Source organism: Lytechinus variegatus, chromosome 12, assembly GCF_018143015.1.
Source record: "Lytechinus variegatus isolate NC3 chromosome 12, Lvar_3.0, whole genome shotgun sequence".
Lineage (NCBI taxonomy): Eukaryota > Metazoa > Echinodermata > Echinoidea > Temnopleuroida > Toxopneustidae > Lytechinus > Lytechinus variegatus.
In genome coordinates, this window is record NC_054751.1 from 8,271,112 (window position 1) to 8,295,441 (window position 24,330).

A 24,330-nucleotide genomic window follows, 5' to 3' on the forward strand; every position below is an offset into this window, starting at 1 on the left:
TTCGTCTGTGTGACCGAGTATAACCGCAACTTTACCTTGCTCATAATCGTGAGGCCTAAGACGTCATACTCTGTGGAGAGAAGCATATGGCTCTGACAGTGATAGATGGGATTACATATCGAAGTTAATCATAATAATTATATCTCATTTAAGTAGATATCACTTTTGTTAGCCATGCAATACACTAATTAGCTTTAAACTTTGTTCAGGGATTGAAAAATACATATTTACACCTTATGACACCATACGTACTTGGTTTTGTTGAAAACATAATTGCCTTGGAAACTCTTAACAGATAATACTTTACCTCCATGGTCCAATCACAACTGGGCGTTGTGGCGTGCGCCTGTAATCCAAGCTGTGGGGAAGTTACAAATTGATGCAGAGGTTCGAGCCCTGGTCACGTCTTTCGGATGGTGACGTTAAAGGTCGTTCCCAGACGAAAATAATCATATCTGATTGATACACGTCTGACAAAACTCAAATACACACACACATGCCTATGCCTGTATAAGCTTCTCTGCCATTCTACCGTTGTTATACCTAGTTGTTACTCATTTTCTTTCAACACACCCCCTTACACTCCCATCGCCTCTTTCTCTCATTGTCTACCCCTCTCTCCCTCTCTCTCTCTCTCTCTCGTTCTCTTCCCTGTGTTTGCAAAAGTTTTTCACAATTATAATTTATAATCCATTATTGCACACCCCCTCCCTCTCTTTCTTTTTCTTTCTCTCTCTCTCTTATCGTGATTATAAGATTCGTTTACAAATGGTAAATACAATATCGCGCCTTAATCATGATAATCATTTGATAAGCAAGCCCCTTTGTAGTTAATTGGAGCTCCACACCTGTTAACTTCTCATAAAAGTCTTGCAATGAACTCGGGAGAGTGAGATAAGCTTGGGCCTAGAGTTCATGGACTTCACAAGCATAACGTTATTATCGTTCTTTTATAATTTTGCACACAAAAAAAACAAGACCCATTTTGAAACATCCAAAAACAACTACGTGAACCTTTCATAGCTGCAGTGAGCTTCATCATTTGTTTGTATAAAGTGCAAATAACCAGTTTACAATATTTTAGAATATAGAAGCAAATTAGCACAACAAAACAATCTTTGGAGGTGGAAACAAATTCAAAGGGATAATGAACTGTTCAATTTATTCAGGCAGTTTCAAGATTAAACGCTAATAATACTGACATTACATTGATCAGATTTATAATTATCTTTCTATCCGACTCTACTTACGACGTTCTGTAAATAGCTTTCTATAGCAACGTATTTTCAACTCGCCATCCTAAAAAACGTGTTGTTGTTTTTTGCATGCTTTTCCAACCTCTCAGATATGGGAGAGGTATGGTGATGTAATTGGTGTTATGTTAGAGCTGAGTGAATATTTTATCATGCCCGTAAAATAAAAACACGATATCACGCAGTGGCTTATACGTGGGAGGCTTGGTGACACTTGCCCCCCCCCCACCCATAAAATAAAAGAAAGCGGTTAGCATTTGTTGAAAATCTGCATATCTTTCACATACAGACTCTCTTTTTTATCGTCTGAAAATATTTAAGAAAAATGATATTAATACTTTACAAATAGCACTGTTTATGTATAAATATATTTATGACTTGCTTCCTCCCGTATTCACGGATTTATTTCATATAATAACAATTTACACTCATATCCAACTAGAACATGCAATAATATTCACTTAAACAATCCCAGGACTCTATTTGCACATAAAACACGAAGACATCATGGACCTGATATTTGGAATGCATTGCCAGATTCACTCAAACTGACAAGATCATTTTATTCACTTAAACGAACTATAAAAGAATTGCAATTAAACCAATACCTAACAAATTAAAAAAGAGAAAATCATTACCATTGTTATCATTATTTTAATTAGACATTGACTTTTATCTACATGTATATATTAAAAATTAGACAACAAAACGTGTTATTTTCTAAAATTCCATGCTAAGGACCAAGCATCTCCCTTGCCCCCCCCCGTCCCTCATGCACTTGCACATTTAAAGACAATAGATATTAATTATTGTGGCTATTTTCCATGGCTGTTACGTTTTCAAGCTTTGCTTTTGTGACGACCCTTGCAACCATCCTATTTATTGTGTAATAGAGAATACCACTTACATTTTTTTTCATTTATGTAAGATATATTTGATATTTTATATACAAAACTATTGTTCATTATATTGATCTCAAATTTCAGATATGTATTTTCTTGTCCAGAATTTTGTTGTGAAAAATATTGCAAAAACCAATAAATGAAATGAAATAAATTTTTAAAAAATCACGAGCAATTAAAAAAAAGAGAAAGAGAAGGAAGGGCAGAAGGGTGAAAGGTGATATTATTTCTTAACATTTTGCCAAAATTTATCACAAATTTTATTTTTTTGTAATACAGAATGTTAACATTATTGCTCGCTCGCTTCGCTTTCTCGCAGCTTTTTTTGAATAAATTTTGCCCGATGCGCCGTATCTGGCCCCTCAAAATTTTGGCTCATTACGCCACTGATATCACGTAAAATCACCACGAGATTGAATGGAAATGACAAAGGTAGCTGTGACGCCATGGACGCGGGGAGGGGGAACTATTTAGAATTAACATGTTATTTGCGTTAAGCATGTAAAACGTGAACTTGGCTACAGAGGGACAAGGGTCTAGGCTATAAATTTTATTCGTGTCTCATTTTAAACCTAATGTGTTTCAATCATACTCTCTACTCAGTAGAAGTCTTTCATACAACCGTATCAATGGTACTATTAATAGTGTTTGCTTCTAGTTATTCCAGAAGACGTCGACGACGCCTGGGTGATAGAAAAGGGGAAACTTTTCGACGTTTTCATCGGACGCGGATGCGTACCGGGGGGAGGGGGGGGGGGCGTCGGCCCTTCCAGCATAAACATACCACTCTCTATCCAACCGAACCCCTTTCACTCTCCCCCTTCTCCCTCTCACATCTTGTTCTTTCTTTCCCGTTCCTCTTTCCACTCTTTGCCTATTTTTGTCCTGTTACATGTATATCTTCCGAAAATTGTGTTCTCTCTCATGTCATCCACTCTTACCTTGCTATGTATAGCCCATTATCTCTCACCTATGTGCTCTATCCTCACCTGTTCCAAATCCCCCTCACCTCTCCTCTTCCTCAATTCGTCTACATTTTATTCCTCCAATCACCAGTTCTCTGCATAATATTTCTTCTTCTTCTTCTCGATGTATACAATGTAAAGAGAAGACAAAGAGAGATACAGGTTTCTTTTTTACTTGAGCCCTTTAATGTCATCATAATATCTCTGTTCAATGTTACTTACAGGTCAATAAATCTCTCCTTCATTCCAAGTATAATGAAACATTTCACGTTTTGATAAAACATATTCAGGCATTAGTTAAGAAAATGTTATGATTTAACATTGAACCATCTTCAACTATGGAAAGCGGGTACCGCCATAATTGACAGTCAGACAATAGGTATGATTTCTTTTTATATTATCATGTTGAAAATATTAAATGGTACCGTAGATTGTGTATTAACTTGTAACTCTAAAAATGAAATGTTTAATTAACATTTTAAGAGGTTGGAGAAGTGACATGTTTTTCTCAAATTGTTGCATTTTCCACTTTAAATGGTTCGACCCAACACTTGAAATGTTGAATTCAGCTTTATGCAAGGTTTTATATGACATTTGGAAACGGTTGTCACTACTCTCTTTGAAATGTCGATTTAGCATTTCATTTTTTTTACAGTGATCCAGCAAAATTTATATCACTGTTAACGCTGGGGTATCAAGCACCTGTAAAACCAGTATACTTCTGAAGGTTTTCATGGCGAAGCATGAGTCAGTATAGAGACCTCACGATACACTGTATTTTTTTTCGGGGAAGGGGATGGCATGTGTTTGATCCTGAAAAAACAACAACAACCAAGAACATATATATCGAAGCGTCGAGTTCGGGTTGCAAGACCAAACACACATACATGCCCATAAAAATGAATAGTGTAATGATAAGACTCTCTACTGCATAAGAATGACACTGTGTATTTTCGAAAATGCTTTTCAAAATATAGACTAGCTCGTTTAGAGCAAACTAAAGCACTATTCACTTTTGTATATGTCACCCTAGGTCGATGTCACTTGAAAACAGAAATTTATGAATTAAATGTATGTATTATAATATTGTATTAGAATTCTGGCTCTTTGTTTATCTTCATGAATTTGACATGAAAGCTCCTTCACTACACTTTTCATGTGTTTGAATATATTCTATGGATGAAAGAATAAATGGAATTAAAATAAAGAAGACCAACCAGAGCGAATATCCGTGTCTTTTTTTTCTAATGATTATGTAACCATGACAACGGTCTTACATACAGTAAGGACTTTCATCGTTGGTTTCAAGATAATACAAGCCTTCATTACAGCTGGGATCCGCCTTGTACCCCATCTCTGGGCAAATAACACTATCACACCACCACCAAAGTCCCTCGTTTAGGGTGTCAAAGTTGGTGGACATCTTCACGGAAGAGAATGGGCGCGTAGACGAGATGCTCTCGATGTAATACTCGACGGCTCGGCTGTGATCGCAGCTGATGGAGATTTTAGAACATCCGGGCATTTCCTGACCATTATTGGGGTAGAAGTCTTGATGACCAAGCTGTGACAATTATCGAGGTAGATAAACGCAAATGTGATTTTTACTTCGGGAATTCGCTATATACATGTACATTCACATGCTAAAAAATGTACGCAATTAAAGTTATAATTTTTCAATCCAATTTATACATGTTTTAATCCCGGGGTTTTCATACAACTATTGATATTTGAGTTTTGAGTTTGTCAGACGTGTATCAATCAGATACTATTGATATCATTACCATACATCGATTTTCTTCCTCTCTATCATTCAACTTTTGCCAGTATCGTTTATCCTTGTTTTTAACACCTTTTAAACATGCCAAATGTTTAATTACAACAAAAATAATTACACACAATAAGTTAAACCTTTTTCTCTAATCACACGGCCAAACACTAATTACCCACCCTCCCGCACGAAGGGCCTAATACATTCTCAAACTTATTTTTTAAAGTTAAATTTCAGGATCTATAGCCCTCTGTTTGCATTTCTTACTCTCTCGACAACAAGAACCCCAAAACGCTAGTGATGGTAATTTTTTGATAAATATACCTGGTCCATTAATCCAAGTCCACCACCCCAAAGGGTTTCTCCATCTGTATGCATGACATCGACGAAGAGGGCGTCTGTTTTATCCAGTCGACAGGTATTATCAAGATCACCACTGAAGTCTGGGCCTGCAGGATCCAGGCCTATGAGAGAGAGAGAGAGGAGGGGGGGGGGAGCGGGAGTAAGGAGGGGGTAAAACAAAGACAGACAGACAGAGAGAAAAAAAATAGAAGTATAATTTTGATAACAAACATTAGAAGGATGATAATGATGATGATATTGAGGATGATTATGATTATGACGACGACGACGATGATGGTGGTTTGAAGGATGATAAGGATGATGATATTGAGGATGATTATGATTATGACGACGACGACGATGATGGTGATGGAGAATCGACGAATCTGTCTTTTTTTCAAAATTTCTCTCTATAATAGGCTGTAGAGTAAAAGTAAAATAAAAACATAATTATGTTGAAAAAAGTGTTATGTTTTTGTTTCCCACTATAGTGGGAAATCACTTGCCCGATGTTTTACGAGCAATTTCTACTTTTTTCCGAGGGGGGGGGGGATATTGCTCGTCCAACCTAGGAATAATTCCTGCTATCATTTACAACAAAAACGCCTGGCCTATTTCTGTACGTTATATCCCTCTTGAAATGAAATTGAATGATAAATCTTTTGAATAACAAATGTAATGGACACATGAGCCTTGAAAATGAATTGCGTTGAACATTTGTGTTAGAACGAAATCTGACCACCCCCTCTTCTATTCGTAAAGGTCCTTTACCTGATACTCTGCCAATCGTTCCTGAGCATGCCTCTCCGGCGTAACCCCCGATATGAGCCCCGAGACTGTGTCCAATGATGTGCATGGAGTCGAAGGTAGCCCCGGCAGCAGCTTGGAAAGCTTCAATGAGCTTAGCGATCTCCCTGCCGACGACCCGAGTATTAGCTCTGCTCTTGTAATATCCCTTACTGGCTCCTGACGACCAGTCAACCATCACCACGTTCACGTCGTACTTTGAATAATAAACCGAAACGATTTAGGATTTACTACCAACTTTCACAATTTTCAATGTCATTGTTTTTGTTGGTAATTAAAGGACAAGTCCACCCCAACAAAAACTTGATTTGAATAAAAAGAGAAAATTCAACAGGCATAACACTGAAAATTTCATCACAATCGGATGTAAAATAAGAAAGTTATGACATTTCAAAGTTTCGCTTCATTTCACAAAAACGGTTATATGAACGAGCCAGCTACCTCCAAATGAGAGAGTCGATGATGTCATTCACTCACTATTTCTTTTGTTTTTCATTTGAAATTGGAGTTGTACCTGAATCAAGTCCATGGTAATACAGGGGCCGCGGAACGGTTTTCAAAGTGTGTGTGTGTGTGTGGGGGGGTGATCATGCAAAAAATCCCAATCATGTGTCATTTTTACGTTTTTGTACACGGTTGAAGCCCCCCCCCCCCGCTTCCGCGTCCCCTGTAAAATATAGCATTTAAATGCTAGTTTCATCCTCAAAACCAACTCCAAACCAAACGTTATTATGATTACCTATGTGAGAGACAATCGCTCGAATTGAAATCATGCAGATTGCATGATTGCATGATTGCATATTGTACCATAGATGAGTAGACTTTGAAGACAGTGATGAAGAGCCATGCACAACAAATCGTCCGCATGCCACTGGGAAGCAATCGGGGGTGCTGGAGGTGTTGAAGCACCCCCAAGAATTTCCCAGGGGGTGCTACGTGTAATATTATTCATAGGCAGCACCCCCTGGAATTCTGGTAGGTGTCGAAAATTTGAGAAATGTAAGGAAATAGACCAATTTCTTTTGGTTGAGAATTTTTTTTTGCTTGTCAAATTTCTCGGGACCAAACCGACCCGCATTTTAAAGTGAAACACTTTTTATTCATTTTTTTTTTTGCTTGTCAAATTTACTTCAGTCAGCACCTCCAGCCAAAAAATCGTCCCCATGCAGGGTCCTGATCGTCTGATGGTATATGCGATTACAAATAACATGAAAAAATGATCGGTTTGGATGCGGTTTCGTTTGTGGGACGGTAGCATCTTACAATCGGACAATGGTATCAAATGCTCTCAGAAATAAGGTGACCGCTTATCAAAAGCTTAACATTAGAAAGGGCAGTATCGAAACAATTCTTACTGATTGAAGGAACGTGTTCTTCATCGTTATCCAGCTATCCCCAGACATACTATCAGTCCATCCATGAACGATAAGCTTGGTTTCTCGGTATGGATCAAAGCTAGATGCCTGGATGGTAAGAGGGTTCTGACGATCTAGGATCTCACCATGATCAGGGTTCTGACGGGTATAAAGCTTGAAAGTGGTACCGATGTCGTCTGGGTTGTTTGGGTTCCGATCGTGGCATCTTAGTTGCGTTTCAAAGCAACCTAGATCATGTGGATCGTCGAAGCAGATATCGCATGAAACTGAAAGAAATGGGAAAGTCACGTAATAAGAATCAGAACTCTCAATTTCTAAGTATGCAGTTGCATTGCATTTTTTATATAATGATTAAGGTAATTGTGCATTATAAAAGTGTATTTTTAGCGAATAAAAAACAATCAATTTTCACTATTACAGCTGGTATTGACCCACCTGCTACGAGAAGTCCAGCAAAGACCAGAAGCTGAAAAGAAGTCATGGTAATTGAAGGCGTCAGTTCCAGCTTCAAATGATCTGCACCCAAACTAAAGTCGGATCGAAATAATCGTCCAGCAGTCGTATTCTCATTTTTATAAAGGATTGTCAAAGTAATTAGCCTGCTGCTAGCGATCCATAATTTCCTTCGGAGGTAGGCATATAGCACTAATGGTCTTTAAGCAAACTATTAGCTAATTAAGATAATTTTTACGACCTAATTAAATTATTTATAAAATAAAAGCCGAGAGAAAATGTTTTTAATTAGTTTTACTTGAGATCCTTGATTAGTGATTGTTTAATTGTTTGACATAAATGGGCTGTATAATATACAAAGAGGGCTTATAACAAAATGGGGAATTTTGGTTTGAATTTACATTATACTCAGGATAATTATCAGTACTGGGTCCTACACCAGCTGCATGACTATAGTTGACAAAGTTATAAATGACGTGTGATTTTTATCAACTTTTGTCACTCTGTTTCTTTTTTCCTTTTTTCTGATACTGCTTTTTTCCCTTTTTCTCACTCTGTTTCTTTTTTCCTTTTTTCTGATACTGCTTTTTTCCCTCTTCATCCCTTTTCCAACTCTCCCACTCATTTTGTTCTCTGTTCATATCATTATGTCCCTTGAGTTTCCTCCTATGTCTTTAATGTCCCCATGCTGCCCTCTATAGGACTCTTTTCCTTTATCTCCTCACCCCTCCCTTCCTCTTTTCCCAATATCTTTGTTTTCTTTCCCTCTTTCCCCAGTTTTCCTTTCTTAATCTCTTTCTTTTTCTGCTTTATTTCTGTATAGCTCTCAATACTTTCATTCATGTTTTCACCCCACTTCACTATTTCTTTCCTTCATCTCCGTTTCTCTGCAACTTTATTTTTTTCTTTTATTTATCATATAGTCTCCCTCATCAATCCTTCCTTGAATAATTCATCACTTGTCTCTTTGTTTTTCTTTCTCTCTTTTCTCCCCAGCCTTCATCCCTTTTGCTTATCGAATATTTGCTAATATGTGCATAGCTACGTTGGAATAAAACACACACACACACACGAATCTCCATTTTTACATCGCCCCTCGCTTGTACAATCTATCTATCTATCTATCTATTTCTCTCTCTCTCACTCTCTCTCTATTAATCTCTTTTTCTATCTCTCTTTCAAAGTGACTCACAATGATCTATATACATGTAAATTATGAGGGACATTTAAAGAGTCTGACTTTGTTTAATGATATGCTATATTTATCTTAATGTACACGTACACTCTTAAATGTTGGGCAAGATACTGTCCACACAATTGGTTTAAAACTTATCCAACTCTGGGTAGTTTTCAACCAATACTGGGTAGTTTTTACCCAAAGCACACATTATTGGTTTGAAAAATTGAAAAAACAAACTTAAGATATAGACTGTAGCATAATAATGTACATCATCATTAGATAAATTCAAAGGGGCACACGTCCATCTAGTGTGAAAATATCCATGATAACTGTTAATTGTGCATATGGCTCATCGATTTTCTCAGGCATGAACTCGGACAATTTGCAACTGAAAATCAGATGCTATTCGTTAATTTCTATATTCTCCTCTATTACATAAAATCACTTTGACAAGTTATCTATGCTCTGAATAAAAAGGAACATGTTTAAACTGTTCCCACTGAGGATTTAGAGCCCCTTCAAGACCTCGGCTTAGTTTTGTTAAGCGTAATTCTAGACACATCACTTTTATCCCGTTTATTCGAATACAAACCTTATTGTGATAAATTTGATTTAAATTTAATTCAAGTCCAGGTTGCTTACTATTTGTAAAGCAATGTACAGAACCAAGTTATAAACACGGGAATTATAGAAGGAATGATATGCCAATATACATCTCAATAAACATTATATGACGATTGACAAAATATGACATAATTATCATTCTAGTTGCAATAATTGGAAAGTTTATTACCATAGTTCTTTCTGTAGTATGATGAAGCATGTGGCGGATCAAGGGGAGAGGGCACATGGCCCGTGCACCCCTCCCCAAATTTTGCATAGTGAGATATGTTGATTGTTAGATATTTCGTCACATAAATAACCTTCATTGGGAGTGAAGATCTTCTTTTCTCCTTTTTTTTGCGCCTGTCAGATTTTCTCAACAAAATGCCCCTTTTGGAAAATCCTGGATATGCCTGAGTATGAAATTCTTCTAATTGCACACAGGTTAAGTCAATAAAGAGTTTGTCGTGTCTTTGTTACTATCAATGATACGTCCATTATTCTGGAACTCCTGTCCATCATCTGAACTTATTTTACGCCGTTTTAGAATCTATTGTTATTAATACTAAACTCGTATCTCTTACCCTATTCCTTATTTTTGTAATTCTCTTTACCGCAATCCCTTTTTGTGGTTGAAATGTGTTTTACCTTATTTCAATTCATAACGAATCTACTCGTTATGCCTTCCTGTTGAGTTGGCCTGTTACAATCAGCAGTTGGGTTCAAGTCTCATTAAAGTTTTAATGATCATTTAAAACATGTTTCGTTTGATTCTAAGTAACATCCCATGAAGGGCTGAAATTTGAGAAAAAAAAGGGATAAAAGGATCTCACAAAGATTTGTTTGCCATCTCTTGTTAGTCATGTTAACATCATCATTATCTTCTTCACATTTATTGACTACCTAGTTCATATTTCTCATTTCCATGATGGAGAAATTCATATGCAAAAAGATTCCATCGTCTTTACACCATGCCATGCCTGTGGTATTAGGAACCGCCCAGCGTCCGTTCAAGTTGGAACGGTGACACGCCCTGTACCACCACCCTCCATGGTATGCCACGGCACAGTTTCCAGATTGATGCGCATCATTATCACGGTCTCGGGTGGAGAATTGTAAATCATTGTGAAAATTTTCCAATGCATCATCTGTGATGAAGAGAAAAAAAATAATCATAAACATAATCATACACATGCGAATTTGACGATTGGAAAAATGAAATGACAAGATGGGCGCGTCCATTTGCTGTCTCTGTGCACTTTGGGATATACTCCATGGCTCCGTAACAAAAGCTATGCATGTTCTGTTTCTGTTTGTGGTAGCTCCCGTAGGAACTCGGCAGGACAGCATTTTGCTGGTAAACGCCAAGCAGGTATATAACCAATTACCTATGGAACATTTTACGACTAGGTTAATCAGTCATAGTGGCTGACGTTATAGACGATAGATATCACTCTCCGGCCTTTTTGTCAAAGTGGAGACAATTGCAGAGTTGGGATTCGAACTCACAACCTTGCGATTATGAGTCCAATGCTCTAACCACTCGACCACACGACCGTGATGGTTAGCGATTAATCGCGAAATGAAATGTCCTATCAAGATCACTGTTGTGTGCTCATTTTGCTCAGTGGCAGCAGGCTTACTGGGAACCATTCAGAATTGCTTTTCAAATTAACGATTAATTGCTAATTATTGCGTTTAATACGGCCCAGGACTTGCAAGCACCAAAGGTTAATACACGTTTAAGAAATGAAACTTTTAAGTTTGCCCTCTTTAGTGTCAGCACCTCTTATGTGTGTAATTTCTTACCATAAGTGAAACCAAACTTGTAGTGTGGTACTGTCTGTTTTCTCGTTTGCTCATTGAAAGGGAAAATGAAATCCTGAATTCGACTGGTAACTATAATCCATAACCGATGTGGGATTGGTTCAAATTCATTAAGATGTAGAGTGCGTGCACATGGTTACTAACCCCTTTCCCGAGATTATACTTGAAACTTTCAGGGATCAAAAAGTGCATAATATCTGACAGACCAATTTATGTACTATAGCATAGCCATTGGCTCTCCGATATTCATGTTTTCGAAATATCGTGAATGCAGGGGCGTAGATAGCGGGGGGGGGGGGGGTGGGGGGATGCATCCCCCCAGAATTTTAGGTGGGGGGATGGTGTGTACAATCATCCCCCCCAGGTTTCTGTGGGGAAGAAGCAAAACTATACAGTAATAAAGCAATGAATGCTAGTTAAAATCAATCAATAATAATAGCAGTAATAATCAGAACGTACAGCAATGACAAACATGATCAAAATTGGACTTTTATTCAGAGTGAATCATCTTATATGCATTTACAACTTGCAAGTTTTAAGTAATAATAACCGTCTTGCGTCGTCATATACATTTAAGGATCGTTATTCAGAGTTTCACCAAGTACATTTCCTTATAATAATTATGTATTTGCAAAGGAGATAAGTTCAAAATATTTCATTACAGATTTAAGAAAGTGTCGCTTAATCACTCCCTTTCAGAGCAATTGCTTTCATAACACATTAACACTGTTCAAACGAATTAATAAGAAATTACCTATACACATACACTGACCCTTTTCCCTGCTGGCCATGTCCTCAACCCCTACTTTGCAAAGGAAAGGTGAAAATTTTCAGTCTCTAAGGAGCGAATTAGTAAATGAATGATTTTGGAATGAAAGTGCAAATTTTTGATGGCCTCAGTGATATCCGAGGTTTTTTTTCACTCAATATTCACTCTTTCATATATTCACTCCTTAAAGAGTGAACTATTTCACTAATTTTTTCAGAGTACTTTGCGCTTTTCAAAGAAGGTAGAATCATCCAATATATAGACATGCCTTAATTCACGAAGGCAGATTGAATCAATCCATGGATAAGATTAATTTATGGTCTAAGATCACAGAACAAGCCTAACTCGACCCTCAGCGTGTTCATTGTCGGACCTTTGACAAAAAACATAATCATCTCGCGCATTTACGCGATAAAAATTATCTATACAGTTTACTTCCGACAACCCGGTAAGGTTTATTTCATTTCCATACTTAATTCAATCAAGCCTTTGTAATCATGGAATTTTAAACAGAGTGTGCTTATCATTTTAGTGTCCGCATATCTGCACGTGGATAAGAAATATAATGTTGAGCTTTTTTTTATTTTACCCCTATTACTATAATTGTAATTGATATTTTTTTAGTTATTTGGCTGTTTACTTGTTTATTCCTTTAGTTGTTGATTCATTCGTTTGATCATTAACAATATCGCTACTTTTAAAAGAGTATACTACTATACTAGTAAAATAAGGAATACTAGTTATTCTAGATCATGTTTAGCAGGACTGTCATGACCAAGATGATAACTAGACATCCGACAAATGACATTTCTCTTATGATCATCTTTACTCATTGTCATTAATCAAACAAAAGATTACTGCCATGAAAAATGTGCAAGGAAGTTTGTTTATTACTGGATGCCCTGTTTATTGCTGAAAGCAAAGTGATTAAAAGACACGAGATAATCCATGATGCAGATCGTGTTATTTTGTTATCTTCAACTCGTCTGCTTTGGCCCATGATATTTTGTTTTTATCGAGTACGTTATCTCCTTTATTCTTTATATTTATATATTAAATATATATATATATATATATATATATATATATATATATATATATATATATATATATATATGACCCAGCTAGGGATCATCCCCCCAGGTCTAAGAACCTGTCTACGCCACTGGAAGCTAGCAAAAAATAATGACACTTTCTGTTTCTTCTCGGTCATGGAACTTTCTGTGGGGGCAAGTTCCCCGAAACCCCAGACAATGTCAACGTTGAACATCCCATAATTTAATGAAAACCACAAACCTATAGTGCCGGATATGTATTGTACGTTCAGGCGATATCCGTCACTCTCGTCGGCCACACGAAAGTTGTCATAGACAGCTGTCCACAAATTCCCTTCCAAGTCGGTCATCTGTATACGAAGTCTATACAATCCCTGGTATGTTATGCGATGGATGATATCATTACCAAGCCAGAATTCGTTCTTCAAATCACCAAAGCCATTCTTGTAATTAGCCCAGTCTCGATAGAAGTTTACACTACCATCCTGACGTCGTTGAATTACCTTATGGAGAATACAAAGGTACGGATTAGGAAAAATATATTTATATAACATTGGCTGTCATTAAGTGGTATAATGGAGGTTTTACATTAATATTGCCAAAAATGCACGAGTCAAAGATGAGTGCACCAACTGAATTTTTATCCCATCTCTTGTTCCATAGCGCCAAAAGTTGGATACGATTAACATGATTAATATGACCATTTTATGGTAGATTTATCTACAAATTCTGGAATCCTTCAAATCTCTTTAAGGCAAAATCAACATTTCCTGCTTCCCAATTATGTACGTTTAAACAATAATTTGATTACAACTCGCCTATATCGGGGATGAATAGGAAAATGCGTATGGGTTAAGTTGCAGTAATAATATGTCTCATATCATTGACGTAAACTATATGTTTTATGGGTGGGTGTCATAACATACTTTGGCGTAAAATGTTCGAAACTTTCTGAATTCTTTGAACCACCAACATTGCATGTTCCATTCTTACCATGCTTACCCAGTATCATTGTAGGTTATATATTGACCACACTTCTTACATGTGTGAAGAAGTTTAAGTTTTCTTACCAACCACCCATCACCATTATAAAATTTGCAATAGACATCAATAGGTTCTTCCTGTACAGTGCCAGAATCAAGGCAAATTCTGTATGTTCCATCCGTACTCCCACCTGCATCGTATATTTCTGAGCAGTCGTTTGGCAACTTGTCTGAATAATTAAAATGATAATATCATATCTTTTTAAAATAAAGTTTGAAACAGTTACTTAATTTTAACGTCTATCTTTATTGGAGTGTATAATCTTGACACATGATCAAGATGATCTATGATCATCTATACAGCTTAACTGGAGTGTATACTTTCTTCCCCCCGTGCGCATCAACAATGCCAGCTAAGCTCGAATCCGCACACTTATTCTATACTTCATTCGTAAAACCCACCAAAACCTCCTCAGTACCATTTTAAACTTTAATAACCCCTAGAAAGCGTCTTCATTTACTTCAGCTGTCAACGATCCCCGACCTAAACAGATATGACATAGGAAGGATACACGGTACAGAGAGGGGGGGGGGATCTTTGTGTTACGTAGCTCGAGTGTTGTTTGGTCTAGTTAATCAGCCTTGTGGGGTAGAAAACAAAACTGATGTGATACAAACTATGGCAAGAATGACGGTATACATGTTACAATAAAACATGAGTGCAGAGTTATTTACCTTGGCATTGAATACCGGTGTTGCAATGTAAGCAATGACATTCATATCCGTCATAGGTTTCCATACAGGTTCCTCCGTGAAGACAGGGGTTGCTCAAACAGTCTACGATAAAATAGCATTTCAAAATTCAAACTGGAAGCATTATATTTAAAATGCAACCCTCTGACATGTCTGACAGGTGTAAACTATATTGTTTTCGAATGGAAATATACAATGACATCCGAGTAAGTGTTCTACTGCAAGGATTTAATTAATCCACACGAAAAGTTACGCCTCTGATTCAGAAACATGAAATTCATCAAGAATTCAGATTCAGACCCAAGGAAGAGACGATGTATTTTGAGAGTGAAGTCAAGGAAACTATTTTACATCGGGCTGTAGCAACAATCCTTGAACTGCGAGGTGAGAGCTGCGACATTTTTTAAAGCTTTTGGCTGAAAGATTATAAGCTGAAATGATGAGATATTTCTATATATTTGGATAAAAATTTGACTTTCAGTTACGAATTAACCATGTTAACAGCATGCCTAAGTATCCCTGCAAGAGACCCCGTGGCCTGTTACTGTCTAATACTGTCCATCGGCGGATTATTATAAAGAAAAGAAAAGGCGCCGCTTAAAAAAAATATACACTGATATAACATTAGCAACAGTAAAGGGAAGACTATCCCCAGCAAAGCGCAATCTTTTCTTTTAACTACCTTTTTCCCAACAACTTCGCCGGTAGCAGTGCCCTGCCTGCATATAACTGGCGCCAATCAAGAATAATCAGCGCCACCTTAATCTAAATCGGCGCCGGAGAAGAATATTCAGCGCTATTATGTTATAAATCGGCGCCAGTCAAGAACAATCGGCATTGCCAGAGTCTTAACCGGCGCCGATCAAGGATAATTAGCGCCTTCTAAATCTAAATCGACGCTGGACAAGAGTATAATCGACGCCATCTGGTTATAAATCGGCGCCGGTAAAGAAAAATAGGCGCTGCCTGAGTTCTTAACCGGCGCCGATTAAAGGTCAAGTCCACCTCAGAAAATTGTTGGTTTGAATCAATGGAGAAAAATCAGACAAGCACAATGCTGAAAATTTCATCAAAATCGGATGTAAAATAAGAAAGTTATGACATTTCAAAGTTTTGCTTATTTTTCAAAAAATAGTTATATGAACGAGCCAGTTCCATCCAAATGAGAGAGTCGATGATGTCACTCGCTCACTCTTTCTTTTGTTTTTTATTGTTTGAATTATACAATATTTCATTTTTTACGAATTTGATGATTAGGACCTCCTTGCCTGAAGCATGAAATGTTAAAATAATGGAATTCCACGTGTTCAGGGAGGAATGAAATTTCATTTCACATGACAATGACGAGAAAATCAAAATATTTCATATTTCAAACAATAAAAAACAAAAGAAATAGTGAGTGAGTGAGTGACATCATCGATTCTCTCATTTTGATGTTACTGGCTCCTTCATATAACTTTTTTTGTGAAATGAAGCGAAACTTTAAAATGTCTTAACTTTCTTATTTTACATCCGATTTTGATGAAATTTTCAGTGTCATGCTTGTTGAAATTTTCTCTTTTTATTCAAATCAAGTTTTTGTTTGGGTGGACTTGTCCTTTAAGGATAATCAGCCCCACCTATATCTAAATCGGACTGGTCAAGAATTATCAGCACCACCTGGTTAAAAATCGGCGCCGGTCAAGAATAATCGGCGCCTCCTGGATCTAAATCGGCGCCAGTCGATTATGAATTGCAGCTGCCTGAATCTTACGTGACGTCGGTAAAAATAATCAGCACTACTTGTTTGAATCGGCGCCGGAAGACAAATCGGCTCTGTCTTTGTCTTTACCGGCGCCACCTAAATTAAATCGGCGCCGGTCAAGAATGATCAGCGGCCCTGATTCCAATAAAAAGGCGCCGGTAGAATAATGAAGAAGGGCCTATTGCCAACCAAATCTAGATCGGCGCCGGTCAAGAATGATCAGCAGCACCTAGTTATACATTTTATTGTTGAATGGTCATAACGAATAACAAAACTTATCGCATGGCCTTACAGAGTGGACTGGTTCGGGAGAGTTGCCCACAGATGTTATGAAATCTATAATTTGTTATTCAAAAAATCCCAGAATCGTACAAAAGTGTAGAGCAAATCCTTTAATTTTGATATTATTTTCCAATGCTTTAGTAAGAAAAAGTCAGTCACCTTTCTCCTTTACACATTCCACATTGTGCCATCTCTTTGGCCTTTAGTGTAAGACAGATACTATAGTGTTTCATAAAGATGATTCGATATTTTAGTCCAAAACTTTGCTAAAACCCGTTGCTTATACCGGGAGTGTACAATTACGCAACCAGACGTATATTCGTTAGACCTTAAACCACTAAATATGATTTTCAAATACAGTTTGTCAATACCTTTGTTTTAACGTTTAAATGTTTACGCCACCAAATTTGATTTATTTTCATCTTCCATGAAGTTAAAAGTTATTCATCTGATCACTCTGGAAGAAGTTTAAAACAAAGATAACGATACCTGTAAAACTGGAGAACTATTTCAAACGCTCTGTCTTGAAGGATCTCTTTCTGAATTCAGGTCATAAACATTATATCCAGTTTCATCAAATAATTAGATAAAAATTACTCATCATTACAAATTGCATTAGATTTGGTGAAGCATCACAATATATATATATAAATACCAAATTGTGTATATAGGCCTATGCATCATATGTTCATGAAATTTGAATGATGATATATAAACCTGGATTGATGATGTATTCCAAAATAATGATTCATGATGTAGTATCATTGTATATGCAGAGGCGTCGATCCGGGGGGGGGGCGATCGCCCCACCAATGAAAATATAGGGGGCAAACATATCGTTTTGCCCTCCCCCAATAATTCCGCATGCATGTGCAAAAGTACAATAAGATGGTAATGTTACACAGAAATTAGCAAGTGAGATTGAGCTACACAACTCGTTCTTTCTTTAAAACCGTGCTCAAATTGTCCGCTTTGAAGATTGGAATATAAAAATTTTAAGCTCGCGCTTCGCGCTCGCATCATTTCTGTAGCAAAACCCCATACTTTTCATGATTAAATAGGTGAATAGAATGTCCCGTTTTCAGTTCTGAACCTCAAAAGAACTCCCGCTTCAATTTGCAATAATCTTTTGTTGGATATAATCTTGTTCTTTATTAAAAATGCCCAAGTTAAAATGTCATTTTTTTAGATCGAAATATCAAAGTATAAGCTCGCGCTTCACGCTCGCATCTATTGTTTTTTTTTTAGATACCCATCTTAATCATTGGTACCAAAAATGCCTTGAATATCAAACTTTCTGGTGAGAATATAAAGAAATTAACTCGCCCTCGGCACTCGCATTATATGTGTAGTGAAATATGTATCTTCCTCATGAGCTACTAGTCCTAAACAGGCACCTTTTCCTGTTTTCAGGTCAGTATACTATAAAAATTTCAGCTCGCGCTTCGCGCTCGCATTAATCTGTCGGTGAGATATGTGTCTCTATCTCATGAGTCATATAGATAATTTATGCATGTGTGCGTGTTTGTGTGTGTGAGGTTTGTTCGCTTTTTGTGATCGAGCGCCTTTGGAAAATTGATTCATGATTTTGCCCCCCCCCCAATCTGTAAAAAGGATCGACTACCCTGTGTGTGTATATATATATATATAGTAAAAAATAGTATCTCAATTAATATACAAAAGATATGGCCTCATCGCAATAAAAGGGTTATTACACGAGATTTTGAAATCGCACATAACATGCATAATTTGTGTTACATTATTTTGCTTGTTTGTTTCTTGAATAAGTTTTTCAATCTCTCTTTATATATGTTTTAAAAAGATTATATGTGTAAATTGATGTATATTTTCTGTTATAATGAGATATGTATAAGTGGACTTCAGGGAATGGTTGTATACAGCAAGGGGGAAGCGGGGGGGGGGGGGGCAAATTCCCGATCAGCTTTTGTGAAAGCACAATTCTTCCTTAACATTTCATGAAAACTATGAAAAATGTGCAAATGTGAGATGTGCACCAAATACTTTTATAGCTCGGTCCGTTTACTCTATCGTTTTTATTTTTTTTTAAAAATATGTTCGAGTCTTGCCCCCCCCCCCCCGGAGATATTATCCTACATTTTGAAAAGAACATTTGACAAGGTCAGACTTTGCCCCCTTTTCAACATTTTCTTTTATGGCGCCGGTGAAGTGCAAAAATATGTGCACCGCTCGGCAGTGCGCCCCCCCCCCCTTTCGCCAAAAGCTGGATCCGCCTATGCTGTCGGTCATTTCTCTCCACTCCCGGTAAATCCAGGAGGTGGGTTCAGCTCAGAAGTCTGAGCAAATGATAAAGATGTAGGTAAGAAGAAACAGGAAGTAGAAGTCTACCAACAATTCGAAAATACTAGTATTCGTTTCGCCGCGGCGACTCCTCGTAGGCGTATTGGATTCAGCCAATTAAGTTGAGCCAACTTAACTCTTCCACCCAGGGACTACACTGAGATGAGAGTTCAATTAAGTCGTGACATGATGACACGTAGGAAATAAAGCTATGAATTATTCGCAATAGGAAAGTTACCTGGTTCAGAGCATATCAGATTCAGATCAATTCCTTTCATCTCGGGACGATCTGCCAACTGATGATCACTTGGTAGTCGTTTAGGCACCATTTGGATGACGTCATCAGAATCTGGCGCTCGCATTGAAGGACATGAGATTTGCGTTAGCATGGGACAAGTACCGTCATCGACGGTTAATGCTGCATTAAATGAAATTTATTAGACCACTCATAGTAACGTTTTCATTGATTAAGGGTTAACGAGAAGAAACTGGAAATTTACCAATATCATTGGTATTTCTATGGTGACAAAATGCTATAGCGTCGATTACTAATAACTTTTGACCAAATGGTAACTATTTGAATAATCGGCCGTAAGAAATTTCAATATACAGTTCATAAGAATCCATAATTTATGCACAGCAGTTTGGTAGAAAAAAAGTAAGAACACATCGTGCTTTGCCAGGGGAATTTCCAAACTCTCTCAACAGCTGTAGTCCAATGTCTAAATGCGGGCTCCAATTAATTAAAAAATGCCTATAATATATTGTTTCATAAATGCTACACCAAAATATTTGTCTTATTTGAATCCTCCAATTAGAAATTATCATAAAAAGAGCATCCAAACCGAATTGGTCTACGAGCCAGCAAGTATGACGTGTGTACTATTACCAACCCTTGTACAGCACTTCTTATTAAATGAAAAGTGTCCGATTCTTACCACCATTGAATATCATCAATCTGGGCAGAACCAAGAGGAATACGATGAAGGAAATCTGAAAATAAAGAAAAATGAAATTCTTTCTGTATGGTCAAACCAAGGTTGGAAAGATGATATGGCATGACCATTGAGCATCATAGACCTAAATACAGGAGAACTATGATCATTATACATAATAACACAGACAGAATGGTCACAAGCTAATACGATCTAAGCTTCAAACGACAGAGGTTGCCGACCTGTGTCCTGTTGCAGAAAGAGTTGCGTTTAAACGCAAGTCAAAAAATCAAACGCAAGTCCCAAATGCGCGCTGTTGATTGGTTGAAAATCAAGTTGCGCATGATTTTTAGAGTTGCAATCGATTGCAACTCTTTCTGCAACGGGCCGACCTGACCATCTTACAATATGTTATCAATATGGCCAAAATATGTGTAAACAGAAAAGACTTTATGAAATAAAATACTGACTGAGTTAAAGAAATTAAATTCTTCATTATGTAATCATAAGTAATATTTTACAACTTTCCATCTAAAAAAACAATTTGAAATAACAAGATGAGAGGGTCGACAGATATTCAACTTTTACAGGAACATAGCCCTTTCTGGTTCAAAATAGGAAAAAGGAAACAAATCTGATTAGATTAAATATATCAACTGACTAATAATCTATATAGTTGCTTTCACTATTCTTATTTTTCAGCTTGTTAAACTAAGATAAATGTTGGGGTAAAAAGGGACACTACACATGTGATGTTTTTCATATCACATTTGCGGTTTATCATATCTCAAATATTTGGTACGATTATGAAAAAATCACTGTCAACGAATTACTTTTTATGAAAGAAGTAATGAAAGAAAACACATGGAAATGTGTTAATTTGGTATGTTTGACAACTTAAAAGGAATCATGTGTTTCACAGTGTTTGGGATGGTTTTAAAACCGCTAATCTTACGTATTCTAGTATAGTTGAGAGTCCCCCTAACCTCTTTTCCTTCTTTCTCACTTTCACTCTTTTATGATGACACTTCAGTGTTTTGTAATGTTGTGTAAATTTTGTAACAGGAAAACAAAAAATGAAATGATTATCAATCAAGAAATGAAAATTACTTACCATTTTGTTGGCAGCTTAAAACACTGATCTGTTGATGATCTTAGATGAATATGGAAATATGTCGATCAAAATCACTACAAAGCAACTCATCTAGCAAACAAATCTCAGATAGTTCAAAGTAACAAGTAGGGCTATTGTGTTTTGCAGTCGAACGTACAGGAGGATTTAGATTGCATTATTGATGACTAATACGGTTTAAGCTATAGTCACATCAACGAAATAGTCTCTTTACCGATGAATGAAGCGCCAGTGGTAATACCTTTGATCGGTATATAATCAGATTCATTGATGTGACTTGGTATAATGGGCATAGCGGGACGGGGAATATTCGAAAAATGAGTGCCTCTTACATAAATTCTCCAAAGCTGATCATTTATTGATTTCATTACCATATTTTATGCTATAACCTTAACCGTAAGATCAATAGCTGGGGCTTTTTGTTGTGCCTATTCCTACGAGTTTCCATACATGACGTTATTTTGAATACCTTGCTTTATACCATGGCTTGGTTGGGCTCGGCTATTCATTCAACTTCTCATTATCTTTTCATTATATGCGCATCAATAACATTAATGATTCAGCTAAATTTAGATAGATATATAGATAGATAGATAGATACACTCTAAAAAAGGATTGGTCAAAATGACCAATCTGTTGGTTAATATGTGTCCGACCGATAAAATTGGTCAAAAGCAACCAAATTATTGGTTTAAATCGACCAAATTTTTTGTTGATATTGACCAATTTTATAGATAGATAGATAGATAGATATAGATAGATTATTGGTTTATTTAAAGATTATCGCAGCCAATGGCCGAATTGTGATACAAGTTACATATAACGCTTTCATGCAAACTGTCACGAACATTGAAGCTTTGTTTTAGGGGTTTTTTTTATTTCAGTTTTCTGCATGGATTTATTGTTAAAGGTTTTATTTCCATTTCTTATCGCTTGTGTTACCCATCTCAGATATTTTTTAATTTTCCAGTTTCATTTGATTCGATATCCAATCCAATTATCAATATTGTTATTATCATATCAATGTTTGTAAACAAATATGTCGTTTTCAAATTTGTTTCTTAAATTTGCCATTCATCTACTGCTTCCCATTCTCGATCAACGTTTTTCCTTCACCCATCCCTTACTGTTTTCATTTTTTATTTGAACAAAAATAATCAAAATTGAAATCAATATGTTGTCCTTGAAAACTGAATACGCCATCAATCTTCCATAATCCTATAGCAGTTGCTGTCACTTTCCTAGTCATGGTCACCGTCCAGCTCATGTATATCATTAATATTCATAAACGCACTTAACAGGCCCAATACAATGTATTCGAACTCTTTGATTTATTCCGATCGACTAATATTGTTATCAACGATACAATTTAGTAATTGATAGACACAGCCTGTGGGTTTTGGAGAAGAATTTTTTTTTTAGAAAAGCAGATTTACAACAAATTTCCTCTTATCTGTCATGTTTGAGTATTGAAAAAAAAACAGAGCTAGTGTTTTTTTTTTCGCAATCAGTGAAATTTATCATGTTAATGTATACCACGTCAATGTCCCATCCCCCAAATAAAAAAAATGAATAAACAAATGAATGAAAATATAAATAAATGAATGAATAAATAAATGTATGAATAAATAAATAAATGAATAAACACTAATATCAAAGGAGCAAAATTGATTCGTTCATTCTTTCGCATTCCAGGGCAATGAAACATAGCCTCCCACCCCATGCACTTCATAACATACAACATACACGTTTATTTTGCAAAAAACAGTTTTTTTTTCTATTTTTCTACAAAAAGAAATTGATAATGATATAATGATGTATTTCATTCATGCCGTTAAATGCTCTGAAATGCACATTTCCAATATTCTAATTTTTTAATTGCATAATTTCTCGCTTGGCTGCAATAAGTTCCATTGCATAAACCTTCCACTTTATACCACTGGAAAACATACCTTTGATAATTTTAGTAAAGAAAATATTTTCTAAAATCATTGTGTTTTTATATCTTTCAACAGAAATCTTGGATGATGTCACTGATAACTAGGTGAAGATCGAAGGTCATTTGGGGTTCAATATACCCATATTATTTTTTAAAAATCTTAACCACACGTTAGGATTCTTCGAGATAATTGTTTAATTGTTATCGAGTATTACATGGATGTAATGGTTAACAGGTATCAGAAATTCATTTAGGTCCAGGTCAAAGGCCATTTTGTTATGAATAAACTTATTTATTCATATTAAGTCTTTTTCTAGTAGAGTGGCTCCATCAGTAATTGGTAAACTGTTGTATTCTATCTTAAATAGGATATATATGTGCCTATGTATAAGGGTTATTGAGAATGAGAGGAGAGAAAGAGTGGGAGAGAGGGGGGTGTGCATGCGAGAGGGTGATAATGAAATACAGAATGAAGAGCGAGTCAGAAAAAAAAGAGAGGAGCAAAGGAGGGAGAGGATACTGGAATGAAGAAATGTATGTATGATTATTTTAGTACATATTTAGAAAATTAGCAAAAAATGCAAGACAATGTATTGGGTCACATGCATTATTCTCGCTAGGAATTCGTTGTGCATTCGCGAATTTCATTTATAACGAATTCCTTTCGAAAGTTTTATTATTGACCTTATAGATATTCCAAATAAACCATAGCCAGGGTAAAACGATCATGTAATTAAGCAGATGTAGGTCATTTGTATATATTTTAGAATATGATTTTCTACTCTTGACCGGAAGTAGTAAAGGATCTATAAAGGATTCTCCGTTATTTTTATCACTGTAATACCACCACCAAAGCAAATATTTATTCCTTAATCTATCTTTACTTTGGCTGATGGTCTTGTGTAGCTCAAAATTATCACCCAGAGCTATTTTGGGGAAA

At 36.4% G+C, this 24,330-nt stretch overlaps 2 protein-coding genes across 2 annotated transcripts; both read right to left on the reverse strand.

The window, feature by feature from the left end:
- Positions 1 to 4,374: 4,374 nt before the first annotated feature.
- Positions 4,375 to 7,955, reverse strand: LOC121425396 (pancreatic lipase-related protein 2-like). Its single transcript, XM_041621438.1, has 5 exons — positions 7,852 to 7,955; positions 7,396 to 7,682; positions 6,005 to 6,236; positions 5,216 to 5,355; positions 4,375 to 4,684 (listed from the first exon to the last, which is right to left on the reverse strand). Exons 1-5 carry the CDS (start codon positions 7,895 to 7,897, stop codon positions 4,394 to 4,396), a joined length of 996 nt encoding a protein of 331 aa, XP_041477372.1. The 5' UTR covers positions 7,898 to 7,955; the 3' UTR covers positions 4,375 to 4,393.
- A 2,572-nt stretch (positions 7,956 to 10,527) lies between these two features.
- Positions 10,528 to 21,554, reverse strand: LOC121425576 (ficolin-3-like). Its single transcript, XM_041621668.1, has 7 exons — positions 21,434 to 21,554; positions 20,323 to 20,377; positions 19,623 to 19,802; positions 15,022 to 15,123; positions 14,374 to 14,516; positions 13,545 to 13,806; positions 10,528 to 10,800 (listed from the first exon to the last, which is right to left on the reverse strand). Exons 1-7 carry the CDS (start codon positions 21,434 to 21,436, stop codon positions 10,556 to 10,558), a joined length of 990 nt encoding a protein of 329 aa, XP_041477602.1. The 5' UTR covers positions 21,437 to 21,554; the 3' UTR covers positions 10,528 to 10,555.
- Between the last annotated feature and the right edge of the window lie 2,776 nt (positions 21,555 to 24,330).